This window comes from Crocodylus porosus, unplaced genomic scaffold (genome assembly GCF_001723895.1).
Source record: "Crocodylus porosus isolate Cpor-Errol unplaced genomic scaffold, CroPor_comp1, whole genome shotgun sequence".
NCBI classification, from domain to species: Eukaryota; Metazoa; Chordata; order Crocodylia; family Crocodylidae; genus Crocodylus; species Crocodylus porosus.
The window spans coordinates 24,511,202-24,523,377 of NW_017728917.1; the positions used below are offsets into that span (position 1 = coordinate 24,511,202).

The window sequence follows — 12,176 nt, forward strand, 5'->3', positions numbered from 1 at the left end:
CCCCCCCATGGAGGGGAAGTGTCTATGCAAGGTTGCCCAGCCCAGCCCCAGCGGGGGACTCTTTCCCCTGTTCCCCCCACAGGGTGAAGGGGGGGCTCTGTGCAGCAGTGCCTGGCCAGAGCACAGGGAGAGACTGTAGCTGAGCTGCAGTCACAGGGAGTGAAGAAGGGGGGAACTGTCCCCCTTCGGGGCCAGGCAGCCTCACATACAGCCCCCCTAGCCCTGCGGCAGCACTGGGGAGAGCGCGCAGGGGAGGAGTAGTCCCCCCCAGCACAAAACAGAGCCCCCCTCCCTGCTCTGCAAGACAACCATCCGAGCATGGCCCCGTTAAGGTGAAGGGGGCAGGGAGAACAGTTAATGCCTCCCTCCATTCCTTCTGGTCTCTTTTGCCCTGCGGCCACGGTCTGCCAGCCCCAGGGGCCACCACTGTAGCTCCCTCCCCTCTGCTCCCCAGCTGACAGGCAGACCCTGGCTGCAGTGGTGGAACAGGGGAAGGAGGGAAGAATGAATACGCTCTCTGCCTACTTTACTTTAACGGGGCCATGCTGGCTGGTGTCTCGCCATATCCTATCCCTGCTCTGGCTAGAGAGCAGAGAAGCGGGGCCAGCCCAGAGAGCATGCTGGGCTGCAGGAAGAGTCTGGTTTAACTTAAACCAGCAAGTGGTCTGAGACAGACACTGCATAAACCAGTTTGAGCCAAATCAGTTAAGTCTGATACTGCATTCAACCAGGTTTATCTCAAGCCGGTTTCAGCCATTTTCAAGCTGGTTTATGTGCACTGAATGCCTGTTCTGCTGCAAGTTTAAACCAGCTTCTGATCATTTACACTAGTTTATGTGTAATGTCTGTCCCTAGCCCAAATGCCAAGCTGAATGAAGAAATAAAACCTCTAATTTGGTGGTAGGGGGGCACCCCCTGTCTTTCCCCCTTCTTCTTTCCTGAGCAGTGCTTATCTGCTGGGATCCAAAAGCCTGTTTGACATCACTGCCCAGCTCCAAGCCCACACAGCCCAAGCCTGTAGCATAGCTGATTTGATTCCAGTGCCCCACAGCTTCCGTCCCAGGGCCCCCTCTTAATCAATTCCCAGGGTTTATGCCCCTTTTCATCTACCGCTAGTTATGCTACTGCTGAGGAAGGATGGACTCTCAACAACACTCAAAAAAGGGCTTACTTGCTGAACACAGGAATCTTAAATTGGTGAGCTGCCAAAGATTGCCCTCCCTGACAATTTAATTCTCAGATTCCTGCTATGCTTACAACACATTGTTCTATGTCATTTGGGCCTTGAAGATACTGACATACTAATATCTAGAGAGAGAGGAGATACCACCAAGGCAGCACATGGTGAAAAAAGTAGTCATCCTGCCCCTTCAGCCTTATCAGACAGGAATAAAACAGAGTGTGAAAGCCCTACTCCTCCAGCTCGGGAAACAAGGAAGAGAAATGTATACAAAGTAGCACATTGAGCCCAGCTCCACATCCACAAAAAGGATGTTTACTAGACTTTGATTAACCAAAAAGATACACGAGATTGCACCTGCCCACAGTATTAGGAGAAAGAAACCTGGGCTTCCCTGCCCAATGGTTAGGTGGGGAGTGTATTACACGGAGAGTTACCAATACTGCACAACAGCCTTCCCTAATACTGATTCTGTTAGTTTTATCAACTTTGTTTCATGGTATGTTACTGGTTATGCCACAAAATCCACAACCACAACTGGCACTCTTGATGGCCATCTCAGCAAAGAGTATTAATTGAACACAGAGAAAATGAACAACCTTCATGCTAATATTTTTCTTAAGATATCCTACTATTGCAATGATAACAGCATAGATCCCTCTACAAATGAATCTCTTCAAGTTTGAGAATTGAATATTGACTCCTTCGTAAATTAGTACAAGTCTAAGACATGGGATATTTTGAAAGCGTGTTGTATGTATATGTGTGATTTATTACTTCTGTTTGTCATATCCATTTCTATTTTCCTGGCAATGTTTGTCATATTTTAAGCAAATTAATTTGTCACAAAATGCATTTTATAATTAATATTATGCTGTATAATAGATTATGCGCTGATCGTTTCCACTGGAGAATGAGTTGCATAAACCATTTTTGTGAGATAAAATGCTTTCTTTGTTACTTCCCCACTGGTGATCTTTCTTCATCAGAAAGGCTCAATGACAATTCAACCAATTTTATGATCTAATACTTTACTGACTAAGCTATAAGTAAAGATTTAGTCCAATAGCTTGCATCTTAGAAAGTCCACAGGAAAGAAGCTCTTCTATTTTGCACCATCAGAAACCCACAGGAGAATCTCTGCCCTGCATATGCAATGTGGATGGAATTCTCCACTGCACACTTCCTCAAGTCTGCAGCGAAATACTTTGCCTGTGCACTACGGCGTGCAGGAAGATCCTCTAACTTTTCTGTAAAACAAGAGTAAATTCTTGATTTGCAGGCTCCCACTAACCACTGTCCCACCTTCTCCTGCTTTCTAAGACCCTAATCAGGTTTAGAACATGTAAATTACAAGCATTTAATAGCCTTATGTTTGGGGTATATATATTTTGCAGATGTAAAAATTATGAGCTAAATTCTCTGTTGGTATAAAGTTGTGTCATGATCTCTAAGTCCATTAATGAGTTACACCAGCTGAGAACCTAATCCTGTTTTACAAAATGGTATCCATACAAATTTAAATGTCTAAAATGTAAGCATTTGAGATATCATTAAATTTTTAACGACTGCTTTATATTTAGTGAGACAAGGTTCTTTGGGTAAATCTTTTATTAGACCAACTCAAATAGTTGGAAAAAATCTTCACTGCAAGTTTTCGGGCACAAACACCCCTCATCAGGCTGTCTGTACTCTTCCTGGATGGAGTGAAAAAGGAGTTAGAGGTCAGTACACAGGCAAGAAAGCCAATCAGTTAAATGTAAATTGAGGTGGTCAGTAGATGAGAGACAGGTGGGGGGAGGGGAGAAGGGGGGATGAATGTAGCTGTAGTCAAAGGATGAGAGACAGGAGCGTGGGGGAAGGGAATGAGAACAGCTGCTAAAACATGGAGGCTTTACCTGGGGAGTCAGGTGTCAGGCAGGTTATAATGTGTCATAAATCCAATGCCTGTATTTAAGTTCATAGGCTCAATTGTGAAAGATATTTTGTACACATATTTGCCCTTTAGTGGGGAGGGCAAATCTCAGACTGGGTTCCTCCATTTTTAAACCTGTCAATATGTGCCAAATTTCTCTTCTGTTCTGTTATTTTGTAAATTCCCTTTGAATTTTTGTAATTGCTGTAATTTTGTAAATTCCCTTTGAATTTACAAAATACCTTTCACAGATGAGCCTATGAACTTCACTTAATCCATCTACTGGATACAAAAAATCATGGACTAAATATAGATATTGGATTTATGACACACAACCTGCCTAACATCTGACTCCCCAGGCAAACCCTCCAGTTTTTAACAGCTATTCTCATTCCCTTCCCCCACCCTCCTGTCTCTCATCCCTTGACTACAGCTACATTCTTTCCTCCTCCCTACCCACCACCTGTCTTTCATCTACTGACCACCTCAATTTACATTTTAACTGACTGGCTTTCTTACATAGGTACTGGCCTCTGGCTGTCTTACCACTACATCCAGGAAGAGCACAGAATCTGCAGATGCCTGATGAAGGGTATTTGTGCCCAAAAGCTTGCTAAGAATGATTTTCCCAACTATCTGAGTTGGTCTAAAAAAGATATCAGATTTACCCAAAGAAACTTGTCTGCCTATGTCCTTAGACCAACACGGCTATAACTTACACCCCTGAAACATGAATTATATTTAGTGTGGCAGTGAGAAGCCCCCACAGGCACTAGAAGGGGGTGGGGGAACCCCCGTGAACCCCACGCTGCCCAAACAACCCCCTCCCTCCCCTCGCCCAGGGAAACTTACCTCCTGGCACTCAATCAGACCTGGAGCACGAGCCATGGTCACATGAGCTGGCACTATGCCGGCTCTTCAAACAGCTGTTCCCAGGGCGGGGAAACCCTGGGCCAATCGCGGTGGCCAGAGACACCACTGCAGGAAGACTGAAAAGCCCCACTGGAACCCAGAGGCAGGGAGGAAGAGGAGCAGGCTGGCAAGAAGCACACCTGATGTGGGGAGGCTTCAGTGGCCGGCAGGAGCCTTGAAGCCAGCTCAGGGCTGGAGTCCAAAGCAGGGGAAGCGGTGCCCCTGCATTAGACTGGGAGGGAGGAGCCAGTTCCATCTCCACCCTCTGCCCAGCATCTAATTTCCAAGCAAATTCATCAGAGGAATTTCTCCCAGAAGCAAGGAGGAGGATGCCAGAGAGAAAAAAGAAAAGAAAAGAGGAGACAGAAGCCTAGCCCAGCCGCAATAAAGACTGGAATTCCAGCAGCCATAACATCTAGGCTAGCCCATAGGAATTTATGCCAACACTGGTCCCCTGGGAAATCGGGGTCTACCAGGCATGGCTGGACAACATAGGCTGCACCAATTGGTTGGCAAGTGGACAGGGTGTAGGGAAGACGGAGCCCCATGGAACATTGTGTCGAGACCACAAGTACCTCCGTCTCCGGGGTCCCTAGGAAGAGGATCACCACTGAACCCCTCCTTTTTCATCCAGTAACACCAAGGCATGGCAGGAGAGTTGAGGGAAGGGAGGTCCTGGTCAAGACGGACAGTACAGCACTCACCACATCACGCCTAGGTACTTCCAAATTTAGTGAGGAACAACTGTCCTGTTCCATTTACTCTCGTCTTTCTTTTGTCTTACTAAACCAAAAACATGAAACAGACATTTGGGCTGCAGGTGACTTAATAGTCTCTTGGAATATCAAATTAACAAGAGTGAATGAGAAGAGAAGCTTTTGCACTCAGCTGCAATGGGAAAAGGACTTGTAATCAACCAGCTATATGATCTCTACTTCCTCCAAAATATAGCTGAAACTGCTCAGTCTCACTTCATTGAGCATGGGGTCCAAGAACAGCATGACGATCCCAAACAATAGTCCCCATTTCTAGCAGACACTCCTCTAAGCCTGAAGGATTTCCAAGCACATATCCATATCCATATGTTGCTCCCTCTCTATGTCTCTACCTACAGTGAGAGAGGGCTACAGCAGGCAGAATCAATGGCAGTGAGATTCCAAAGAGAGACATGGGACCAAAACACAGGTCAGTCCATTTCATAATGCAGAACTACTACCACAGAAACAGCTAGTCCAGTCTGATTCTAGTCACATACACAAAACATGTGGTTTTCCCCTTCATCTGGCTAATTCTGTCCCAGTATCTAAAATCTGCTGTGAAAATAAATTCCTCTCTTCCATTAAGCTCAACAGAATTACTCAGAATCTACACCAGTGTAAGAGAGGCTGAAAGTGGTCAACATGTGGAATTTATTGATTTATGAAAAAAATCCGGAAAGAGTCTCTCTATTAAAAATATATGTGAATCTCTGAGATAAAAGAATGAAGTTTCCTTCTGCTTAAACCTATCTGTTCACATTATTAAAAGAGACTGGAAATAAAAGAAGAATAAGTATACAATTTAATCCTAAATATTAACACAGTGTAAAATTAGGTCAGATAAATTTGACTTCAGGCTTCATAAAACTAATGCTAAAAATGTTGCTATAAAATTATCAGCCTCCGACACAACCTAGTGGTTTACCATTTTCATATGATACTGGTTATTAACAGTGACCCGATGGACGGACAGTTATGGAGATTTGTGCCCTTAATTTTTCAGAGAAAAAGCAGACTGTTGATTGTCTCATTCAGACAGCTGCATAAATTGTTCTTCACATTGACCTGGATTAACCTGTTGTTTGCCAGCATTTTTTGCTGCCTATGTTTGGTTAATACTGCACACTTGGCAAATAAAAAACAGCATAAAATGGAGCTACGTATATAGAATCATCACCTCTGGGAAAATAAGTAAATTTAACATTAGTAACCTGAACAAATATTCCTCTGATGTAAGACTATTTCATTATAAATGAAAATAATCCCACATTATCTTTTTACTAGTTTGAGGCCCAATATTTCATTCCTTGCAAAGGCAAAATCCTCATATATATTTTTAATAAGTTAAAACTGAACCGGACCTTTAACTGGTCCTCTCCTTAGTTTTTCAAATGATTCTTAATAAACATAAAGGATACTATTCAATCTAAACAATGGAATTAATGTAGTCCCACCCAATATTAATACTGGATGCCATATATATTATACATAGTATTATAAAAGATTATTGCAATGAAACTACATTTTTTTCAATATAACATTAACCTATATTCCAAATGACAAGGAATAGCTCAAAATGTTAGAAAATTATTTTTGATACAAGACAACAGTGTTTCACATAATACATAGTACACATATAACTTTTTGGGGGGAACTCTGTTATAATAACATGAGTCTATTTAAAAACTCAATCTGAAACATTCAGATGCCTGTAGAATGTCTTCATTAAAAACATCACCACCACCTTATATCTCTCCATCCTTTTTCTTGACAACAGCATTCTAATTAGTTAACAGTACAACAAAATTCATACTACAAATTCTTGTCATGGAACAGTTTCTATTAAAGTAAAAGCTCAACAACTGATACAAAGCCTAAAAATTTTTGAGAATTAAAATCTAAAAAAAAATGAGATACATTGGGAAGAACAGCCAAAATTCAAGAGGCATGGCACAGAAACTTAAAAAGCACAAAACTAAGATTTAATATGAACAGCTGTAACAGATGCATTTCATTACAGTTCTTATATATTCATCTCTTATATATATCTTATCTTCAGCATATAATGTATTTACATTGCCCTCCAAATTTGTCACTACTGTAAGCCTTCTTGCAGCAGAAGAGCATATGCTGAAAACCAAAGCAACAGAATATTTCAAAGAAGTTTTGTTAAATCCCTTCCTTTTCTAAAACTATTATTAATATCAACACAGTTCACAAACATTAGCAGCTAACTGGACAACTGTTGAGGTACATAATAAACCAAAAGAAATATAAAAAATAAATCCAAGAATACTTACCAAGTTATGGTTAGTTGAATTAGAATCATCTTCTGGGAATGGGATGTAAACAGCTAAGGCCACACAATTGGCAAAAATAGCCAGTAGTATAAATATGTCAAATGGTCTGAAAATATCTTATTAAGGAATACATGGATGCTTAATTTCTCCTCATGTTTAGTCTAATTTTACTTTGGCTTTCTATACCTTGAATTCATAGCTTATATTTTCTGTTTGGTGACTGACAACCAGCATTAGGTGTATCACCACATAATATTGTTTTCCAGTCTTTCGCTGTCCGCTCCATTTCTGTGACAAGAAGCCTATCAACACTGATCCAGCCAGAATAGTGTATATTAAATTCTGAGAAAGAAATCTAATCACACAATATTAGATCAGTATGTTGTCCATCAGGTTGTATGGAATATTTAAAAATCTGTTCTCCCAACCTATGAATGCATACCTCCATTAACATTAGAAATTACAAATATGTATCATGGGAAAAATAAACCATACTGGATGAAGTCCACAGTAGGGGATAAGGAAGGTCCCCGGTAAAATAGAACCGCAACAGTTCTGCTGTGTGAGGGCCCAGAAACTCTGTAATGAGCTCACTAAAAGGTTCTGCACCCCTTTTTCAACTTGTAACAGCCATGCACCCCATCAGCTCTGCCTCAGCCAAAGCCAGGAGACAGGAGCTTAGGGCTTTGTACAGACATTCAAAAAGCAGGCAAGGCAGAATCAATCTAAATTACATGGTTTTCTGTATATATCCTAGTTTAAAGTGGTAGCAAACAGAACACATATTTGCCCTTTAGTCGGGAGGGCAAATCTTAGACTGGGTTCCTCCATTTTTAAACCTGTCGATATGTGCCAAATTTCTGTTCTGTTACAGGTATCAACTGATTTTATGTACTGAACTTCTGTTCTGTTACAGATACAGGCTGGTTTCTGATCACTTACATCAGTAAATGTGTAATGCCTGTACCTAGTCTAAGTGAGTAGGGGAAAGGCTAGACATGCGACTACTTGTCTAACAGAGCAGTGGTTTCAAGCTGTCATACAAAAGATAACAGGAACTACAGCCACTGTTCTAGCCCAAAGGCTGAATGACAGCAACAGGAAGCTAATTCAATTCCCTCCTCACCAAAAATTTCCCAAAAAACTCATGAGATTCATGCATACAAGCCCTTATACCTCATCTTGATGTGTGTATTTAGGGAGGGAGGCAGAGTATTTCATTTACTTCTCTTTAGAGACATAAACAATATGTCTCTAAATAGACAGACATACTGTCTGTATGATACACTGTCCTCAGTTGCATGCACAACTTCCATTGAATTCTATCTATGGGAGTTCTAGCCATGAATCTAGAGAAGTATACTGAATACAGTCTTATTTGACTTAGAGTCATATTCTCTTTGGATAAAATATTGTTCTGTGCCAAGTACTACTACAATGATTTAACATCTCCTGGGCCCACTTAAGTTCTATTTTGCTGGCCATCTTCACAGGACTATTTTGCTGGCCCTCTACTGGGCTTTATGAACTAACCTGAAACTGAGAGTTCAATTTACAGGAATTATTTTAGAATTGTACCAGTTTAAATTACAGCAGATTTTTTCCTATTGTACTTAATTTGTACTTAAATTATACTAAAAATAACTCAAAAGAGCGTCTTTATAAATATGCTAACCATTGCCAAAACATTTTACATGTATAACTCTCAGGCTGGGTGGTCTGTTTGAAGGAACACGTTTAGTTTTGTATTTAGCAAACTACTTGTTAAAATAGTCATCTGTTCCTAAAGAAGTGTTATCAAAGCTAACAGAACAAATTTTTACTCCATCTCCTTCAGCAAAATGACATTTTCTGTTTCTAAATGTTTCTGAAGTACTACACATATACATGTGTTTATATATATTATCAGCTTTTCAATTAAGTCCTAAAATCTTAGCTCTGATCCACAATGACTGAACCAAGAAAAAGCTACAGAGCAGAAAAAATGCAAGCTCTTGTGAATACAGGTTAATAACTCCAATCTCTCCTACTGCTGTACATGGAACGCATCCAGGTGTGTTTGGCTGTGGATGTCTCTCAAAAGTTCGTATGTATTATGCACTGAAGCCTGCTCATCTACGTTTGGAGTAAATCTCCAGCTTTTCTCCAAATCTCTTTGGCATCTAGGTAAACATTATTTTTAAAGGACTTCTGCATCCAGCTCATGAGGCCTAGTGGTAATGCAGCAAATTACCAAATGGAAGATCTACATTTCTGGCTTGTTCCTTAGGCTACAAAAGCTATATACAAAAAAAAAAGCAGCAGTGATAGAAGAATGGTGAGGAAAGTGAGTAGCAATCTGTGAAAAAATCTACGTAGCAGCTGAGGAAAGGAAATGGCTATCTTGATCTCAAGATGGATCTGTCAGCCTGTGCCAGAATGAAAAAAAATGCTTCACAGTATATGCACAAATATCTAATGGATAACTAACTTTTGAATAATATTTTCTGCAGGTAGCAAACACCATTCCTGAGTAATCTGAGAAGTTTTTTTTCTTTTTTTTAACAACAGAAAATAGGAGAGGAACACACCAACCCTGTTACTTTGCTGTTCTCTGTATATTTGTATTTCAAACATTTACTGCAACTGGTGAAATGAAATTCCATGGAATAATGACATAGATTAAGGGATATCATTTCATCTTGATGAGAAGGGATTTAAGTATCTACCATTAACATTAATGAGAATTACACACATATAAACAAGCACACTATGTTTTACCTCTCCAACAGTTAAAATTTCTGTTGCTAGCAAGTCAGTTGTTTTAATACATAATTTTCTAAATAAAAATGAAACCTGAAACATTACAATGTACTCCTTAAACCAATGGTATTTCTTATATGCGCACATGAAAAAATTAATTAAATATTTTTAAAAGAGATAAAACTGACTACATTAAACTCTGCAACAAATTCAAATCCAATGCCATATAATCTTACAACAGAAAAACTTAAATACTATTCCAAGACCTGCCATTGTTTTTTAATATGGTCTTAAAACAATCTCTTTGACACATTTGGGATAGTCAGAGGACAGATGGTAAAAACAAAACTGCATCAAAAGGATACTTCCATTCTACTATACTAATGCAGGCTCTTCGGATTGGGTTATTGAGGGACAAACAGAAAAGGGCACGGGGTGGCCGACTGTTAGACGTATTACCCTGTTTTTTGCTCTTGGCATATTGCTGGCGTTTTCTTTGGGACAGAGATCCTACAGGTTGGGCTGCTGTGGTGCTCATAGTTTGGGCAGCCTTGGCTTGTCTAGCAGCATCAATTGCAGCTTGCCAAGATAGAACAGTTTGCTTGGATGGTGCTGAACTGTTTGACTGAATAATTGGTCCGTCACCAGGGAGAGGAATTCTGGTGCTACTTGCATAGTTTCCCTCTGTGGATGAAAAAAAGTTGTTTACTTTTAAATTCCATTAAAATATGCCAGCTAAAATATTCTTGATAAAAAAGGACAAACTTATTTGAAGCATTTCTGTTTCCTTTATATAATTATTAAGTAGCAGGTTTGTTTCCACAGTGACAAAAAGGTTCAGGACTCAGGACGTTCATCAGTTTAATAGAGCTGTCAAGATATGTGCTGACAAAGATACACTTTACAGATTGATCCTCCTTTATGTTGCATTTTTCCAAACTGGACGATGCCTCGTACAACAAATCTTACCTGTGTCTTTTTGACTGATTTTGCCAAAGCAGCGTAATAGTTACTCTTTGCCCCTTTTCCGATTAAAAAACATCTAATAACTCAATATCTGTAGCCATAGATTAAACATATAATTATAAAACACAATTTTAAACCCCCGAGAAACTACAAACGGTCTAACAAACAAGTCCAATCTTTCAGTAATCTGTATTACAAGAGGAAAATATACGGATGCTGTTTTCAAAAGAAAACCCGGTCACCTTTGGCAATGAACATGCTTGCAACAACATCTGTACCTTGTGCACAGCAAGTTACCAGAGGGGAAAAGACTGTGAGACCTTTACAAAGGAAAATCAACTACGAGTACAACAAAGCTGCTGAAATAATCTCCGTGTGGAAGGCCAACGGGAAGGCAAAACAACCTTATGAAGCCAGCACAGGCCTCTGGCTCGGGAGCCGCCTGGCTAACGCAACAGCCTGGTACGGAGGGCACCTGTAGGAAGGCAGTGCCCCTCAGCAAACTCCAAACTTCAAGATGTCTGGGTGGAAAAGGAAAAGATGGAGGGAGGCCTGGCACCACTGCGTGGGGGAACGGAGAGCCGAGAGGGATGCCAGGCGGCTCGCGCGGGCGGAGACGGAACCGCCGGCCCGGGGCGGGGGCTCAGCACACACCAGCCAGACCCGAGCCCCGCGCCCCACGCGCCGCCCGGCGCAGTGAACCCCGCGGCCGCGGGGACGAGCCGAGCAGGACCCGGGAGAGCTGCTGCGTGTGCACGTGCGCGCGTGTGCCCCTGCGAGTGTGCGTGAGCGAGTGCACATGTCCGCGGGGGTGCGTGTGCGCGCGTGTGACACGGAGCCGGGGGAGCGGGGCACACTAAGATGGCCCCCGGGGCCGCCGGCCGCTGCCCCCGCTCCCCTCGCGACCGAGGCGGCGGCGCATCCATCGCTGGTTCCCCCGCGCCGGCCCCCTCGCCCCCGCCCCGCGGCGGCACCGGGCATCCCGGCCCCGCTGCCCTCACCTGCTGGGCGCTGCTGCTGCTGCTGCTGCTGCTGCTGGTGGTGCTGGTGCTGGTGCATCCTCCCCCTCGCTCGCTCCCGGTGCCGGAGGAATGAACGCGAGAAGCCGCCGCCGCCTCTCTGCTGCCGCCGCTGCCAAAGCCCTCCGAGCCGGGGCCAGCATGACACTCACATCCGGGTGACACGGAGCGCTCAGCCCTAGCAACCCGCCGCCGCCGCCACGGGGTTAACTCCCTCCTCCCCGCCGCCGCCGCCGCCACCTGCTGCCGCCGGCGCGAGGGGGAGGCCCCTTCAGCGACAGCCGCCGGGTCCCAAGCTCCCACCGCTTCCCCTTCCCCTCACCCCGGGCCCGACGCCTCGCTCCTCCTCGAGCGACTGGAGAGTTACCAGCCACAGCGCTTGAC

The 12,176-nt window shown here is 42.9% G+C and overlaps 1 protein-coding gene across 1 annotated transcript; it reads right to left on the reverse strand.

The window, feature by feature from the left end:
* Positions 1 to 5,535: 5,535 nt before the first annotated feature.
* On the reverse strand, positions 5,536 to 11,903 carry LOC109311328 (voltage-dependent L-type calcium channel subunit alpha-1D-like). The gene is made up of 3 exons (XM_019536923.1): positions 11,775 to 11,903; positions 10,173 to 10,491; positions 5,536 to 7,171 (listed from the first exon to the last, which is right to left on the reverse strand). Exons 1-3 carry the CDS (start codon positions 11,830 to 11,832, stop codon positions 6,970 to 6,972), a joined length of 579 nt encoding a protein of 192 aa, XP_019392468.1. The 5' UTR covers positions 11,833 to 11,903; the 3' UTR covers positions 5,536 to 6,969.
* Between the last annotated feature and the right edge of the window lie 273 nt (positions 11,904 to 12,176).